The sequence below is a fragment of the Pangasianodon hypophthalmus genome, chromosome 15, assembly GCF_027358585.1.
Source record: "Pangasianodon hypophthalmus isolate fPanHyp1 chromosome 15, fPanHyp1.pri, whole genome shotgun sequence".
Lineage (NCBI taxonomy): Eukaryota > Metazoa > Chordata > Actinopteri > Siluriformes > Pangasiidae > Pangasianodon > Pangasianodon hypophthalmus.
In genome coordinates this window covers 5,658,739-5,676,157 of record NC_069724.1, presented here as the reverse complement: position 1 = coordinate 5,676,157, position 17,419 = coordinate 5,658,739, and the positions used below count along the sequence as shown (strand labels likewise).

The 17,419-nt window shown below is 38.7% G+C and overlaps 1 protein-coding gene across 15 annotated transcripts in view; it reads left to right on the top strand.

Moving 5' to 3' along the window:
* Positions 1 to 16,455, top strand: part of nrxn2a (neurexin 2a) — a 342,233-nt gene extending 325,778 nt beyond the window's left edge. For 9 of the 15 annotated variants that reach the window (XM_034311208.2, XM_026938618.3, XM_053240211.1 and 6 more), the window contains 4 exons: positions 2,616 to 2,944; positions 3,104 to 3,136; positions 8,861 to 8,939; positions 12,374 to 16,455. In XM_034311208.2, the coding sequence (XP_034167099.2) occupies positions 2,616 to 2,944; positions 3,104 to 3,136; positions 8,861 to 8,939; positions 12,374 to 13,182 (1,250 nt within the window). In that variant the 3' untranslated portion in view covers positions 13,183 to 16,455. The remainder of the gene's footprint in view (positions 1 to 2,615; positions 2,945 to 3,103; positions 3,137 to 8,860; positions 8,940 to 12,373) is intronic. The other 6 variants (XM_034311211.2, XM_034311205.2, XM_026938624.3 and 3 more) reach the window with 3 other exon arrangements.
* The last annotated feature ends 964 nt before the right edge of the window (positions 16,456 to 17,419 follow it).

Sequence of the window (17,419 nt, the reverse complement as noted above, 5' to 3'; positions counted from 1 at the left end):
TTTGACCACATTTTAAGTATAACATATCAACAACATATTCATGGGCTCAGTGTACTTCAGGTTAATTCATGGCAACAGCTTTGGTACGTCGTGGTCACAACATAATAATTCGTGGCCATATGTTGCTTAGTTTGTGGGTTTGAAATATTAACTCAATATTAATTCATGGCCATGCCTTAATAAAAAATAACCTCCATGTCACCTCAGTGGCTCTGTACAGGACTGATTGTGCATTTGCAACCTGTTTTTCTTGCAAATTCAGCAACAGTAGATTACACTAGGCCTTTGTGCACAGTGCACACAGAACTGCCATAACAGTTATATACAGCTCGGTTCTTAGTTGTTCACTAGTCACAATTTGTACACCCATTTATGGAATCTCACAACAACCTCTTACACAAAGAGCAGGAACTGGATTTGTTTATGCTGCCAGATAAATATCCTCCTGACAAGTCCTAGACTTTCCCATATTCACTGTTTCTACCATTATTTACCATCTCGCTATTAAAAAGTGGAGCCTACTTGTAGTGAAAGGCAACCTCGCATTAGGCCTGGAGAGGCTCTCTCTAAGGCCAGAACAACTGCCCACTTCATAATCAAATGTGGCAGAGTACTCTTTGTATGGCTGTTCATCAGGAATAAGTAGAAACTGAAGTCCGGCTCTCAGAATTCACTGGCAAGTGCCTGTTTCTCAATCAGCTATCCCCTTAGGCTTTTTAAAACTGCTTTTAAAGTTTAGCAGGTAGTGAATCTTTCTGGCGGCACAATTTGATTGTTTTACTTTTCAGCTGGGTTTATCCAATTATAACACCTGTGATTTACAATTTTCAGTTTGAAGCTAGGAGAATCTAATTACATTCAGATTTTTTTTGGATTAGCAGCCTCTGTTCTCGTTGTTACTCTCACTTGGTCAAACTCCTTTAGACCTGACTCCCTAAAATAATACATTTACGAGACGGTTGTTGCTGAACAGATACCCCTTGGGTTCTCCAACTGTTCAGCCAGGGATGCCTTCAACTGTAAAATACCCCCCCTCCTCAGTATGGGTTTATTTTACGAACCTAATCTAACTATTAAAATATAAGGCTTACTATTTAAATACAATATTATTTTGGCTATTTATTGGAGCCACAGACCTTTTTATTCCTGAACGTTCAACTGACAAAAGGCCCAAGTTTGACATTATTTGTAAGCCAACTTGTTTTGGATTTACTGACGTTTGTATTAAACCCATTCAATTCAAATGACCAGTCAAATTGGCTAATAATGATTTAATTGCCAATAGATATAGTAACTTTGATATTAATAGGTTGTGATTTCCAACACTTTTTTAACAAATTTTTTTAACAAATTTTAAAAATTGCAGATCCCCTGGCTGTGCTTAGTGGAGTGCCAAGACCCCTTACCCATTGTTCAACCTTTTTTTTTTTTTTGAAATACTCTATTAACAAACTCACTTTTTAAAATTTAAACTCAAACAAAAAACATTTCCCTTTTTATCCAGAGATCGTGAGTTTGAGTCCACAGCCATCCATGGCAGGGAACCCAAGAAACCAAAATTGGCTGTACTTTTAGGGAAGGAAGGGTGGAATAGTCTCTCTCCCCTATCAATCACAGCAACACTAGCCAATCAAAATGGGCCTCTTTGAGCTCATGCATGCAGAAGTGGGTGGATAGCGCTTTCCTCCGAGTGTGTTACGCTGCCCCCTGACATTGCAGCTGTTTGAAAAGAGAAAGTTGGAAGCATATGATAGCCTTTGTCCTCCCTGGTTGGTAGCTGTCATGTGATAAGGGAGAGCTGCCTGATGGGTAGGAATTGGCCTTGACTAAATTGGGGGGGGGAAGATCAACATAGAAGATAAAGCAGTTTAAGATGATGTTATTGTTACATTTTCACCAGAATAAGAGGAATAAGTGGTAGTGAGAGAACTGAATGGAGAGTTGAGGGGACCAAACACTTAGTGGAGAATAAATGGAAAATGAGTGTGTGGGGGTATGTGTGTGTGAGTATGTTTGTATGCATGTTTGTGTCTCTGTCTGTGTCTGTGCATGAGGCCTGAGGTTGAGGAAGAAACCCCTCATGCCCTGGTAACACATTAGCATTGGAGATGCCAGATGACACTTATCAATGCAGATTAGCAACAACAAGTCCTCTGAATAAAACATTTTCAAAAGTCCTTTGCATATTCATAAATAGTTTTCCACTTTTATTCTCTTCATTATCTTTATTATTATTAATGTGGCACAGATAATTATGTATATGGCTGTATTCTGTAATAAGTGCATTTTCCTTTATTCTTCCATATAGCTAAACTGCTGCAGACTTTGTAGCTAATTGCTGACTTCATGATTTATATATCACTTTGATTCATGCTCTGTGAGAGTCAGAAGTCTATATTCATTAAAACTGGAGATTTCCATCACTGGGTCCAAATGCTCTGAGTGTTATCGGCTCATGCAGGAAGACCCTGTCTTAAAATATGCAAAACCTTCCTTTTAGTCAAACTAATGTTTCTTTCTTCCTGTCTTGCTGCTGTTCTGCCTCTCTTCCTCCTCTTCTTTTCTCACTCTGGCTTTCACCCTCTTCCTTTCCTTCCTCTTTGGGACCACCGCAGGTCGGCAGTTGACTATCTTCAACAGCCAGGCAGCCATTAAGATCGGAGGCCAAGACAAAGGCCGGCCCTTCCAGGGTCAAATCTCAGGCTTGTACTATAATGGACTGCAGGTGCTGAAGCTGGCAGCTGAGGGTGACCCCAGCGTTAAAGTGGAGGGCAACCTGCGCTTGGTGGGAGATGCACCATCAGTATTGTCCACAGAGACCACCTCGGCCACGCCTCCAGCCGCCATGGACATGTCCACCACCATCATGGAGACCACCACCACCATGGCCACTACTACCACTCGAAGGCAGCGCTCACCCAGCCTCAAGGACAGCATAACACAGGTGAGGAACAGAGTGTTAACACCCTCATAGTCTAGCTAGAGAACAGTCCAGAACATTCACAGTAGTTTAGAGTTGTAATACTGATGGTTCCTAAATTGCACCCAAACCTGATTCTTTGTCTTCTCTCTCTGCCTCAACACACCTCATCCGTCCAATCAGCTAAACATCAGGGGCCAGTTGCACCAGCTGAACGTAAGTTCGATCATAAATCAGGGTGAAAGTCAGGCTAACACATGCTCGACTTGCTGCTCATGCTGTGTCACAGGGTTTAGTAACACACTCAAAGGAGAGTGCTGTCTGCCCTCTTCCTCATACATGAGCTGACAGATACCCACAGTTGCTTAGTCTCCCTGTGATTGACAGGGGAAAGTGGTTATTCTATTCTTCCCACCCAGAGAGCACAAACAATTTTGCTTCTTTGGCTACCAGCCATGGATGGCTGTGGCATTTGAATGCCATTTGGCATTTGAACTCACAATCTCCTGACAGTAATCCTCAATATATTGTATTCATTTTTATATTAATATTATATACTAAAATATTATATATTCATTTTACAATTTTAAATATTAAGTACAAACTTTTCACATCAAATCAGCTGCTTCCAGTCAGTTTATAATTTTTTTTTTAATTCATAAAAAAGATATTTATATCATCATAACCCCCAGCCCTATTTAGACATTTAAATGTATACTTCTTGCCTATGAAAAAGTATTAAAATCTTGCAAATTTGAGTACTGTTTAAACAGTGAAATTTGTTCTGTTAGCTTTGTGCGGTGCATGAGGTCTTCAAGACCAATGTTTTTCTGACCTTTGCTGCTGAAGTCCAATCAGATCCTCCTAGATAGTCCTTACAGACCTGACAGTCTTTTAACATTGATCGCTGGTTTATCTCATGGATCTTTTTCTATACTATTTGATTATCCCTGCTAAATCTCACTTCTATTAACTCCATCTCTGTCTATAATTCAGTTATATAGATGGATGGAGTTGCCTTTTGAGTTTTAGCTCCTCACAAGATTTCTCTCTCACAATCTCAAATCTCAGACAAGCTCACAACAGTGACCTTTGGCTTAGTCAATATGGGTCTGGATCTGAATTGTGACATTGACTTTAAAAAAAAAGCATTTTATAAATAACACTTAATTGAATTAGATGATGCAGCTTTAAACAGCAACCCACAGTTGTCCTCTGGCATTGCAGCATGTCATGTTAATCAAAAGTCAGTTTTATTATATAAGACGTGCAGTAGTCATGGACGGAAGTAGGGCTAATAGGGTAACTTGGCCTGCAGGGAGGCAGCACAATCATTTATTGCCCTAGAAGAAAACTGTTACCAGTATTCATTGCTGAAGAAAAGAGATGGCTACTAATTGACTTTCTGGTTATTTATCTGTGTAAATACAGTGTTCTACAGAAATATTTGTATCCATCATAAAAATGAGTAAAAATGATTACAAAAAATAAACATTATGAACTACATTTGGAACAATTTTAACAACGCAAGTGCATAACCTGGTTTATGTGTAAATCGCTTAAAGAATGAATTCCACACAATATTTATAAAATAACCATTATAAAGACTTGGAAAGGTGTCCGATTCAGTGGTATGCTGTAAAAATGAATATGTTTATGAACACTTCCAAGTCTGACATACAACAAGCACAACACAACATTTTAGAAAACAAATTATGACTTGCTGTTAGAAATTCAGTCTCCCAATATAGGAAAGTAATCAACTTTTGGTTGAACAGGAAGATATGGACAGGATGGTAAACCTATTTAAATGAAAGCATTTGTTCATCTGTTGAACCATTCGTATAAACGACACTCACATATGATTTATCTGTCACCAGGATTAAGCACTGCTTATTTTCAGTTTTGCTGTTAAAATTTTATTTTTAGTCAAACTAAATCTTAGCTACTGATCATTTTAAATGTGCATGCTTGTTATTCTTCCTTACAGTGTCAGCATTGTATCTGCTGTTGTTCCTGCAGCACATCTGCTGAACTAAAGCATTCGGTCTCACTTCATCTCTACGTTAGTTGATGTAAACAGCTTGCTCAGCTTCATCTTGCATGCAGGAGCAGGGAGGCATTAATGTGTCTCCTATTGATTGTCATATCTGGCATCATTCCCTTTGTGTCAATTCCTGTAATGTGTCAGCTCAGAGAGGAACGCCTTCACACATCTTTGGTATTCTTCCCAGCATCAGAGGGTTTATTCGTGCGCCATTCAACACCATTGATCAAGAGATGGTAACTGATATGAATAAAGGGCACGCTCAATAACAATCAGTGTCATTCTGAGCTGAACTGTCAGGCTTCATAAGAGGCGGCACTTTGCGTAAACATGGACAGACCCAGATGCAGGCCTGTGTGTATGCCAAGAATCCTACTAATCCAGGCTTCAATGCATATAAATAGGAATATAATGCAAAATGGGAATGAAAGAGAGATGCCTTAGTGCTGAGGGGCCCCCAATGCACAGCTCCTTTCTCTCTTCACTTCCCAAAAAGGTGAGAGATGTGAGAGATGTAAATGGGATTATATAGTGTGTTGTTTATCCTAATGTCTGTGTGTATATGGATAGGTGGTAAAAAAAATTTACTTATGTCAAAACCTATATGTCAAATGTTCAGGTGAGAAATTTCAGAGATATTTTCAAGGGAGGAGACAGATCATTGGTTGAAATGTGAATGGGATTGTGCATAGTGCTCAATATGGCAGGTGTATTAAAAAGAGAGAGAGCTAATGTAGCCTTCCACTGATGCAGAATGTGACAGCCTTGACTGGTTTTCAACTTATGTTACTAAAGTATTTATAACAGTGATATTTTCCTTCGGTCTCCATGCTTATAACTGTAATTATGAAGGTAATACATTTGGATAATGCACAGTTTGTTGTAGCTACATAGAAGTAGCCAAGCAGGCTACACCATTAAACCAAGCAGTCTGACAAATACATTGGCTATTACATCTTTAGACCCTGACCTAGATGTGGGATGGAAATAAAGTGTGAAAAGTACAACGCTACACTGCAGGAAGAATCCTAAATAGCTTTCTAATAATGTTATAGTGTATTACATAGAAAATTGGAAGAGGTCTGGAATTTGACCTAAGATATCTATAAACACAATTTTAACAATGATTTCAAATACATTTGGGCACAACAGAAAAATGTTTGTCATATTGTGAAGTGACAATCCATGACCAAAAGCCAAGAGAGCAAACTTGGCCTGCTCTCTGGCTGGGAGGATTGTCAAACTCTCTCTCCCATCAGTCACATCGAGTCAGTCATGGATGGCTGTGAGTTCTTGTATGCGATAGAGGGCAGATAGCCTGTGACACAGCATGAGCAGCAGGTCGAGCATGTGTTAGCCTTCATCATCCCCGGTTGGTAGCTGTCATATGACAGGGGAGCGCTGGGTGTGAATTGGCAGGTGATGAAATTTGGGAGAAAATGAAAAAAAACAAACAAACAGGGAAATCAAAGCGTCTAAGCATGGAACCAGTCAGGAAATACTGGCTAGCGCTGTACACTGAAAAGATAGCAAAACCTCACAAAGAATATACACGATAGAGCTATTTACATAGCTAGAGGAATTGAGGAGAAACAAGAAACGAGTGTGTTAGATGAGTGCCAGGGTTGTAATAGGGCACAAGGAATGGTGACTCTTGGATGCTAAGTAGATCCGGATGTGACAGATTGGAAAAACTGCCTGTGAAGTTGCCAACATGGACAATTTATGAATTATCCTAATGAAGTCAGTGTTTTTGTTGACCAACAGAATTTGCCCCCTATAAACAGAATCTGTTCTATTTATGTTAAAATAAATCAGAGCTCATTGTTATTTTTCAGTACATAATATGGGCTCAAGCTGAGATCGTTTCAAGTAGAGGTGTGGATCAGGACTGGGATCCCGTGGGACCCAACTAAAAAGTCACGGGAGTTTCTCCTCATATGCAGGCAACAGATATGTAGCTCCCAAGACAAAGAAAGGCCACATTCATTGGGTGCCCGCACAGCGCTGTGTGTCACATATACCTTGTTCTTTCATCGATCATCTGCTTTATCCTGGTCAGGGTCACAGCTGTTTAAATGACTAATTTGTCGAAGTGGTAGTGGAATTAAAGAACATTGCCATATTGTGCACATTACTCTAGGAAAGCTTTTGAGTGACCTCCAGTTTGGTTTACAGGACTTAAGGACACCTCTGATGCACCATATACAATGAAACTGTGATTAAGGCTCTGAAATTGAGCCAACTGAAGCTCCAGTTGAGTACAAAATGTAGTCGATAGCGTTTTGTTTGTGCCCATGGGATTACAGCAATTTAAGTGTCCTCCGCTAGGAATACTCCATGTTTGTCTTTGCGCTTGTCACAAATTAGTTATGGTGCGTTTGTCAGAACCAAACACACATATTGAAACAAATGTAACCAGCGATTTCAGCACACTTCATAAACTTGTCTTATTAAACACAAACGCATTGTGCAGAATTGCAGATAAGAGTGGTCCTCATTATGCTTTAATAAATGCAGCCAGGCAAAGCTAACACTGGAGTGCGTCTGTTAATGAGGAGCTCAGGATATCAGTGTTTCGCGCGTGTACTTAATCATAGTCAAAAGCAAATTTATTTTGGCATTTCATTTGCAAGAAAAAGACATTTGTATAAAGTCTTTTGTGGTGTAATGCACACTTGGATGGTGATCGTTTTGGTTTTTTTTCCAGTATGCATTTGTGTAAATGCAGTTGTAACTGAGTGAAGCATTACTTGAAGAATTAAAAGCTTACTGTATTTGTCTGTGTTGATTTCCATAATGATAGTGGTGAGGTAATAGAATAGAGGGACAATCAGAGCTTAATGATGCATTTCAGATGTTTCAATGATATTAAAGCTAAGGGTCTTTGTAAATTTTGATTATTTGGCACATATTTAATTTGACTCATTTTAGTAACAGCTACTAATTTTAAACACATAACATGCTTTTAGATTTGGTCAAAGCAGATGGATTAGAAACAGATAAGTAGAAATAGAAGTTTTTTATGCCCCGCTGCTCGAAGTGCATGCTGGGAGTCACATGGAGCCAGAGACCTTTTAGCCGAAGCTGGTTAGGACTGTCTGCATGGTAATTCGATCAATAAATGGATGTCAGTCATGGCTGCAGTGCTAATATTCATGTATAGAATGAGGAGAGAATATTTGCATATATTCAGCTCGTAGCAGCCAGAATCTTGATGAATGAGAAATATATTGAAGGTCACGATAATGTCCTTCATTTTATGGCAAGAAGCTTGTCGTGCAAGCGCGGTGTGCTTCGGGGCCAGGAGTGTCCTACAGCCTGCTGCACTGTTGATTGAATAAGCTTCTGCTGTTATTGTTTATGGGCTTTTCTAATATGAAAGGTCATAGTCCACACAGAGTCGGAATTTATTCTCAGGTTTTGGTATGAATTTTCTTGAGGGATGATTGTTGGGACTGCAAATAGCAATATTAATGTCACAATTGATAAGAATCCTCTTATACTCCAAGCCTAGCTTGTTAGGTGTAGATGATGTCGCAATAAACAGCGATGTGCTCGTCCAAGTGAATAGTGAAATTGTTATGACCTCTTGATAGGAGCGAACAAACTGATGCATTAAAATCAGTCACAGCCCAGATCCAATTACATGTTTTATGAATATGAGGTGCATGTGCAGAATGTTAATTTGCTCTCTAACTCCAGACTGGGAAACAATACAAGTTGCAGCACAGCTGTAAACAGCTGGATTGTCCAGCTATAAAATTCAAGAAAATAAAAGATTAACTGAGCACTAATAACATGATGGCCACATCACTTTATGGACATTAAACAAAAAGTTCTGTATAGTTGTATAGACTGTATGGTCAACTAACATACCTCTAACTTTCCAGAACTCTGATGACCTGTTGGTGGCATCGGCAGAGTGCCCCAGTGATGATGAGGACCTGGAGGAGTGTGAGCCTGGCACTGGTGAGTGAACACAGGGAAACGGCCAACAGCACTGTGGCTCTCCAGAAGAGCACAGGCTCCAGATCCACTCATTACACACACTTAAGCCCCAACACCGCTCTACAAGACTAATAAATGGCTAGCCATTTAGAACAGTCTGAATGTCACATAGCCAAGCCAGTGCTGATTTAGTATCATTTTTGGGATGGGCTTGACCAGCAGCTGTCAAAACTGGTGATGATGTGCCTTAGTTTCTATAAACTATAAACTATAAAGCAGCATTTCCCAATCCAGTCAAAACACAGTCCATTTTTTATTCCTATTCTTAATATACCTGAACCAAGAAATCAAGAACACCAAATACCTACAATAGTTGTTTTGGGAGCTGAGAAAGAGCTAAAATATGGACTGTCTGAGGGTTCCCTTGAGAAACTTGATATTATATCTCTATAGTTCCAGCCATGAGAGCAAAAAACTTATTACAAACACAATGTAGCTATAATATAGGGGTGTCCGAGTTATAGCCAGCAGGGAATCTGGGGCCTGCCACCAGTGTTTAAATGGTCCACAAGCTTTTTAAACATAAAATTAAAGTTCCCAACGCTGTTAAGTTGAATAATGGACGTTTCTAGTGAACTAAAGCACTGCAGTATGCCATCACATACAATAGCTCCTGATGGTTGTTCTTCCAAACAGGAACAGTGTTAATTTTATCTTAATATGTTGCATATACTTGATAGTGCCAAATCTCCCCCAAAAAACTTTTTTTTTTTTTAAAGCGAAAGGAAAAAGAAAACTTTTAGTTAAGAACAGTGTGTCTGTATAATTATCTAGGAGTCAGTTGATATAATAAAGGAATCTGTGGAAAATTTATTTATAATGTATTATTCCAACATACAAAAGATGAAGAAGCAAGAAGCTTGAAGAAGCAAGAAGCTTTTTACTAAAAAAAAAAAAAAATAAGGCACATACGTTACCATGATTTTATCACTGGTAAGGACGTTCTTAGTCAGGACGCAAAGCCTACACCTCCCATACCTATGATGAAATCACCTTAACGTACTCCCTGTACTTATTGCTTTTATAAAAGTAATATGATAAAATTCAATAAATAATGAAATACGAAGTGTAGTCTGTTAACAGTAAGCTTTAGATGCTAAACAACATAACAGGCAAAGATTAAGGTACTCTATGGAGAGAACAATGGCTTAATGATTAGGATTACTGCTTTAAAATCTGGCGCATTAATGCAGAATTAATTGTGATGCATTCACAGGTATGTGTATAGCGAGGATTTCAGACATGGCTCAGCCAATCAGATTTTAGAACCAACATATTATGCTTTATAATTTTTTTTTTACTATTACAGATAGACTGTGGGCAGTGATTTCATGTTTTTTTCTCCATCTGGCCCCCATTAAAAAGATTTGGACACCCCTACTGTAATATAACAGAGCTATTATTTCAGAAAGACATCGGCTTGATAAAATTAACATATCATTCTATTGCTGATTTATTCCATCATCCACACTTTTATTGTGCAAGGCCAGGCTTTCCTCACACATCCTTGATCATCACTATAAACTGGAAAATAGGGACACTAATTCTGAAGTGTCATACTGTTATCTAGCCCGCTGAGGAACCATGCAGAAAATATAAATACCATGTGTTTTTACAGCATATTGAGAGGTGCGATTTATCTATATATAAAACACTGCAGAACAGCATCCTTACAGTGTGGTGTTACATTCACCTAGAGAAATCACGCCTCTCAATATGCTATAAGAACACACGGTATTTACATTTTCACCCCCACTTTATATTAAGTGTCTGTAATACCTGTGTAGTTACACATAAATTATACTTGAAGTCTACAACATTAGAAAGGGTTTCAGACTAGAACTAGAAGCCAAGAACCCTTAACTATAGAAAGAGCCCTATTTCTAAGAGTGTATAATGGAAATACTGAGGATGTGTGTACTGTTACAAATGTATTACAGCTCTACATCTTGTGTAAGTTATCTGTACGTGTGTTGTGTTGTAACATGTGAACACAGCAAAATCCAACAGATTTTTACCTGTAATGTGACAGTATCTACATACTAATTACACAGAAACTGTATGCTTACTGTAAAGTCTAACTTCAATGTATATTTACAAATGTGTACTGCTGCAATCCAGCTGTAACTGTACACATATCCACATATACAAGAATAATTCAGACAGGTAGCTATACAGGTAGTAGAGCTACAGTATGAAGTGGGATCAAATGTTGTTAGGGTAAGGCTGGTTTACTGGCATTTCTCTTGTAACTATGAGTACAAATCAGAAGCAGAAATAGTATTATATTCAATAAATTACAGAATTGTGTTATTTTGCATAATTGAATTATACAAAAATCAGTTCTCTGCTTTTCCTCTGTATTAATGTTGAATTGAACCACTGATAGCAATGATCCCTTTAATAACAACATGAAGCTCAGAAAATCATGAAGCGAGTCTAGCTTTGAAATAAAAACTGACCCAGATCCAGTGTATGTGGGGAAGTCATAGCTGAGAGTCATCACCCAAAGCGAATGCTCCACTTCTCCGGCTAATTTACATTGCTAAACGCTAATTCCCCTGGGTGACTAGATTCCAGTGGAGGCATTCATTATGGTCAGAACTTTTCGATCACATTCTTTCCGGCAAATTTATTAACACATCTCAGTGCCTCATACTGGAAACACTGTATAATGTCACAATCAGACTATATCCATGAATGAACCTGTATAAATGGTCTTGACTTAATTCTAATAACAAACTGGCATACAACTCTGCCTCCAAATGATATTGATTAGTCTTTATGATCTATAAATTTACAGTTGAATGCTGCCGACAGCTGGGAGATCACAAATTTGCTTTCAGTTTTATTAGCTTTTTTTTCTAATATCTATCGAAATATCTGAATGAAGAAAGACTTCCTTGAATTCTTTGTCTGTCTTTATCTTTGAGTAATAACATTATATTTGTAATTAGATTAGCAAAATATAGGAGTAAAGCACCAAAAATGTTCAGATAAATATAAGGGGGAGAAAAGTTGTATGTTTAAGGGATCATCTTACACAGCTTTCTTTTGTGTAATTTGCTTTTTTTTCCCCATGCAAAAATCATCCGGCCTATTTGTTGATGTAAGTGACCCAAACTCCATGGTTTGTTATTTTGCTTTACCAAAGAAGAACCAGGAAGAAGCTTATTATTTATTCAAACAGTTACATTTGAAGAACATATGATAAGATTATATTAGTCAGTATTTGTTTTTGGATTATGACATCTTGTATCAGTGTATATTATGAATGTTACTGTTAGATAATCTGTTATTTTGTATTGTAGTATTAATGAGATTGTAGTGCTGGTTTCTTTGTTGTGCACTAATTCTTGCTCCTTACTGTCTTTTTTCTATATTTTCCATCACAGGAGGTGAATTAGTGTTGCCCATAATTACCATGGACACACAAGACCCCCAGTCTGTGGCCCCGCATTACCCTGCCATTCCCCCTCCCCCTACATCTCTGAGCCCCCTCCAGACCACCAAAGAGTCCCTCGTCCTCTCTGAGCCACGGCCGCCATGCCCTCCAGACCAGGAGGACTGCGGCGAGCCCATGGAGGTGTCAGCCTTCGGCTCGGGGGAGATGACTGAGTCCGATGATGAGGACTTCTATAAAAACTCCCCAATGGTCACTGATAGGACAGTGCTGCCTCCTCCCCCTGGCGTGGGCAAAAGTGGAGGCCAAAAGCCTGGTGCCCATCGCCCTCATGCTCCCCCTGCCCCCCCTGCCCCAACAACCCACCCTGACCAGCTCCACATCCCTGCGGGTAAAATGAACACCCGTGACCAGGTGCTCCTCCCCCCAGCCCCATCTTCCCGCCTCACTCCGGGACTAACTTACCCGCCCGATTTCCCTCGTGTGCCCACAGCTCGGCCCTCGGCTTCAGTAGAGAGGGGCCTCCCCGGTGCAGTGGAGGTGATTCGTGAGTCCAGCAGCACCACAGGAATGGTGGTGGGTATCGTTGCAGCTGCCGCCCTCTGCATCCTGATCCTCCTCTACGCCATGTACAAGTACCGCAACCGTGACGAGGGATCCTACCAGGTGGAGCAGAGGCGCGGCTCAGGCAGTGAGAGCAACGGTGCTGTAGTCAAGGAGAAGACGCCGGGCACAACCGCCTCCATGTCCAAGACCGTCGCAAAGGGAAAGAAAAACAAAGACAAGGAGTATTACGTCTGAGAGAGGAGTGAGAGAGAAAGAGAGAGAGAAAAATGGTGGGTTGATGATTTTAGAGCGTAAATCACCTCCTCTTCATTCTCATTCTCAAACATTTAAGCCTTCAGTGAAATTTCAAAAAGTTATGACACAGTAAGGGAAATATGGAGAGAGAGAGAGAGGTAAGGGAAAGTACTAATGATAAAGGAAGTGAATGGCCATGTCCTGGGTGTCGAACATAGCCATTTTAACCTTATTTCATCCCCTTTTGTGCCTCAAGGAGATCATCCATTACATTCTAGATGATGAAATGCCATTCATTCTCTTTGCAATGAAAATTGCCGTTTCCAGAGCGCAGGAAACTTTAGAGGTTAATGAATCACCATGGAAAGGGAGAGAACTCCCACCACACTAACTCATCAGCAGTCCTCTCTAGTGTCTGCTGCTTTCTGAATCCTTTGGCTAATTTTAATGTGAAATCGATTATATCCTGCAATTTGAACTATATAAAAAATGTAATTACCCTTGATGTCATTATTCACACTGAGTGGTAAATACTGTGTGAAGTATCAGGCAAGCAAATGTTCCTGTTAATTCACTTTTTTCAGATATTTAATTATGTGCGTGGTAAGAAAAACAGGCCGACAGCTTTTACACTCAATATTTCTTTGACCACATTTCCCACATTATGGGGTATTAGAAAAAGTTTTGAGTATGTGCTGAGTAGTTTTTGGCCAACTTTAAGTAAAAGGAGAGTGCTAATTAGCTGCATGTGTTCTTTAAGAAATCTATATATGACTCATCTGACTTGTTATGCATTTAAATGTAATTGTATATTCTCTGCAATTTATAGCCAAGAGGCTAACATGGAGTTGTGACATGCTTGACTGCTACACCTTACCATATTTTCTGAAACCACCTCACCCCCACCCAATTTCCTCTGCTTAAAAGATTTCTTTATAGCCTTATATCACTTGTACTAGCATTAATGCACCAGGCAATTTGGTCTTGTATTTCCTAGGGTTGCATCGATACCTTTTTTTTTCAGACTGAGTACTATGAGTACATTTTTTTTTTCATACTCATCGATACTAATACTGATACCAAAATGAGTAACCTAAGATATAAGATGTTATGGTGTTTAAACAGTATCTTTAATAGAGAGAGTGTGATGATTTCTCTGCATGCTCGATTCACTGCTCCATGCACACGAATTCACGCCACCTTGTACTCATTTTAATGATAATGCACTGCTAGCTCAGGTCAGCTGCCTGTTGCACTTTTTATTAAAGATATGATGTTTAAACATCATAAGATATTTTATCAGGTTACTTGTATTGTAGGAAGATGCTCTAGTAGCTCCTCTTGATATTTTCACAGAGCACAGTTGCAGTCTGCTTTGCTTTGTTTTCCATCGTTAATCGTAAAAGATCGCTGTCATTTCGTGTCGTCTCTTCATTAATGCAACAACATACAGCAAGCCTACGTCACCTAGTATTGTGTGATATCGGAGGCTGGAATCAGACACTTTTATGAATATGAGTAAGAGTAAATAAGATCAGTATCAGACCAATACCTTACACCAGTATCAGTATCGATGCATCCCTAATATTTACAGCAACTAAACTGCACTATTGGTAAAGTGGAGTTTGATTTTTGTCTCGTTATTGTTCACTGTTTCTTGAGCTGAAGCCTTTACTACAGTCCTCAATCTAAATCTAAACCTGTCTGTCAGGCCTGAAAATGTTCTGTCCTTAGGATACAGTTATAATCCATCAATGTTTAATGTTGAAACCATGTAATTTACTTATGAGTAGATTTTTTCTTTTTTTAACATTTGCTGCTGCTGTGATGGTGATAATATTCTCTAGCACTCCTATGGGATTTTTGATATTTTAGCACCAACTGTAGCATATCACCACTCTGGACATATATGGATATTACAATTAGACTAAAAATACACAAATTTTAATATATACTTATGTCACCTTGCATTGACAATTGTAGCACCTGCTACAGAGCAAAAAAGTGTCTTATGGTCCAGAAAATGTGGTTGTGGTACTGTAAGGGTCAAAGGTATTGTAAAAGTGTAAAAGAGCAATGCGCTGTCTTTCTCTCCCTCTCTCTCCCTCTCTCTCACTCTCCATGGTGCTAACATGGTCATTATCTATTAGGCTACTTATTGGTGTTCCATGCATGACGTATTCACATTTAACTTTTGGGTCAGAGAGTTGTTTGATATGAAATCATTAAGTTGATCGTCATCCTACTGGACAACTCTCGCCCTGTTCCTAGAGAGATTCATAGCACCACCTTGTCATGGACGAAAAAAGATCTCGGCTAAAGAAACCTAAGAAAGCTGGAGCAATTAGCATCAATAAAAAAACGTTGTATTTATGTAAATACAAGATTCTGTGGACATTGCTGACAATACATCAGGATACAGGTTTGTCTGTATGCGTGTGCGCGTGAGTGTTTCGTCCCTGTTCGTCCTCTAGCATGAGAAAGACCTAACTAGACTTTGAGACATCTTTCTCTGCCCCTTTATTCTTCAAGAAACAAAACTAGAATCCAACACCTACTGAATGAGACTGCAGGAAGTGCATACTGCTTGGAGGGAAGTCATATGTGGAGAACTTTTCCTGGCATCCTTGCTGTGAAAAAAAGGAAATGACCAACTCTGTGTCAAAATGCTGGCTCTCCTATTGCCCTGTTTTGAAGGAAGTGGGGATAAAAAGTAACCTGTCAACCGAGAACTGCTCTCGTGAAAAGCATTTCTGTATAGAGCTACAGGAACTCAAGTCTACAAAATCTACACTTTTTATATATAAAGAGGGCATATCCCTGAAAAGAAAAAAATGATGTAATGTCTAGATATTTCTCACAGTCAATGATTATTATTTTACCAAAACGGCCATACTTGTTATCAGAGAAAGGTCTGTTAAATCCTATCTCTCCACACAAAATGTGGTTTTCACAACAATGATCGTTTCAGTCACATCAGGTGATTTTTCAAATGTGGAATCATATGAAATAAAATGTTTGCAAATCTATTTTCACTTTCTTTAAAATCCATCAGGAAGAAGAATTTAGCCATATGTCCCTTTTTTGTTATTTTATTTTTAAAACATTGTTTAAAGTTGTATGGATTTTTTTTAAACATGGTTGCCATTTACATAGAACAGTCAGAGTATATTCCCATTCTTACTTGTTATTGTAAAGTGTTCCCGTGAGATGAATTTAAATATGTGTACATTGACAGAGGAAAAAATACACTTGGTTATATACTTCTTACAATTCTTGTTAGTGTGGTCACTCTTTTTTTCATTATGGCTTTTTCACCCCCCACTTGCACTTTTCCACATTTTGTAGTGTAACTTGGAAGTGAAATTAATTGGGGTTATATGCCATGAATCTACACAAAATTGGCCATAATATTGATGTGTGTATTGCGGGGGGCTAATCAATATAGCTTGCAAAATTATTTACAAATAAAAAATGTGATTTCATAAGTATTTACCTCTATTTCTGTGAAACCCCTAATTAGTACTGGTGCAATCGATTACCCTCAGAAGTCATATAATTTGTTGAATGGACACGACCTGTGTGTAATTAAAGGGTCATGTGTTCTCAATATAAAGACACCATGTTCCTGGAAGAACCCAGAATTTAAAAAATAGAAAGAATATGGCACAACAATGACTGTACCTAGAAGAGACCGTCCACCAGAAGCTAGTGACTGGGTAAAGAGGGGATTAGTCAGAGAAGCAACCAAGACACGAAGAATCATGGATCTTTGAAATACAACCATAGGATTAACATAAAAATTATTAACAGAAAATAATATTTATTTTACTTCTAAAGCCCTATCTGAATGGTATTAGTTTCACTGTGAGGCATTGTTAATAATTTTCCATGTCTCCTCTGTGATAAACCTCTTGTATCTGAACTGCAAATAAATTAACACAGGAGGTGGGAAGAAACAAAGTGCAATCACTTTTTTACTGTACTTACATATGGTTTTTAAGTATCTATATTTTACAAAAGTTTTTCTTTCACCTACTACTTTTGACTCAAAACAAATTTACTTTCTACTCAAACACTATATCACTGCATTTCTCTGTAATTTGTAATGTCATAAGGTGACTTTTTAGCATCAGATAGCTTCAAGGAGTCATTATAAATTAACAAATTAACAAATCTGAGCTTTAACAGATGTGACAGTGATAATGAGAGCCGATACCCATCACTGTAATCTATT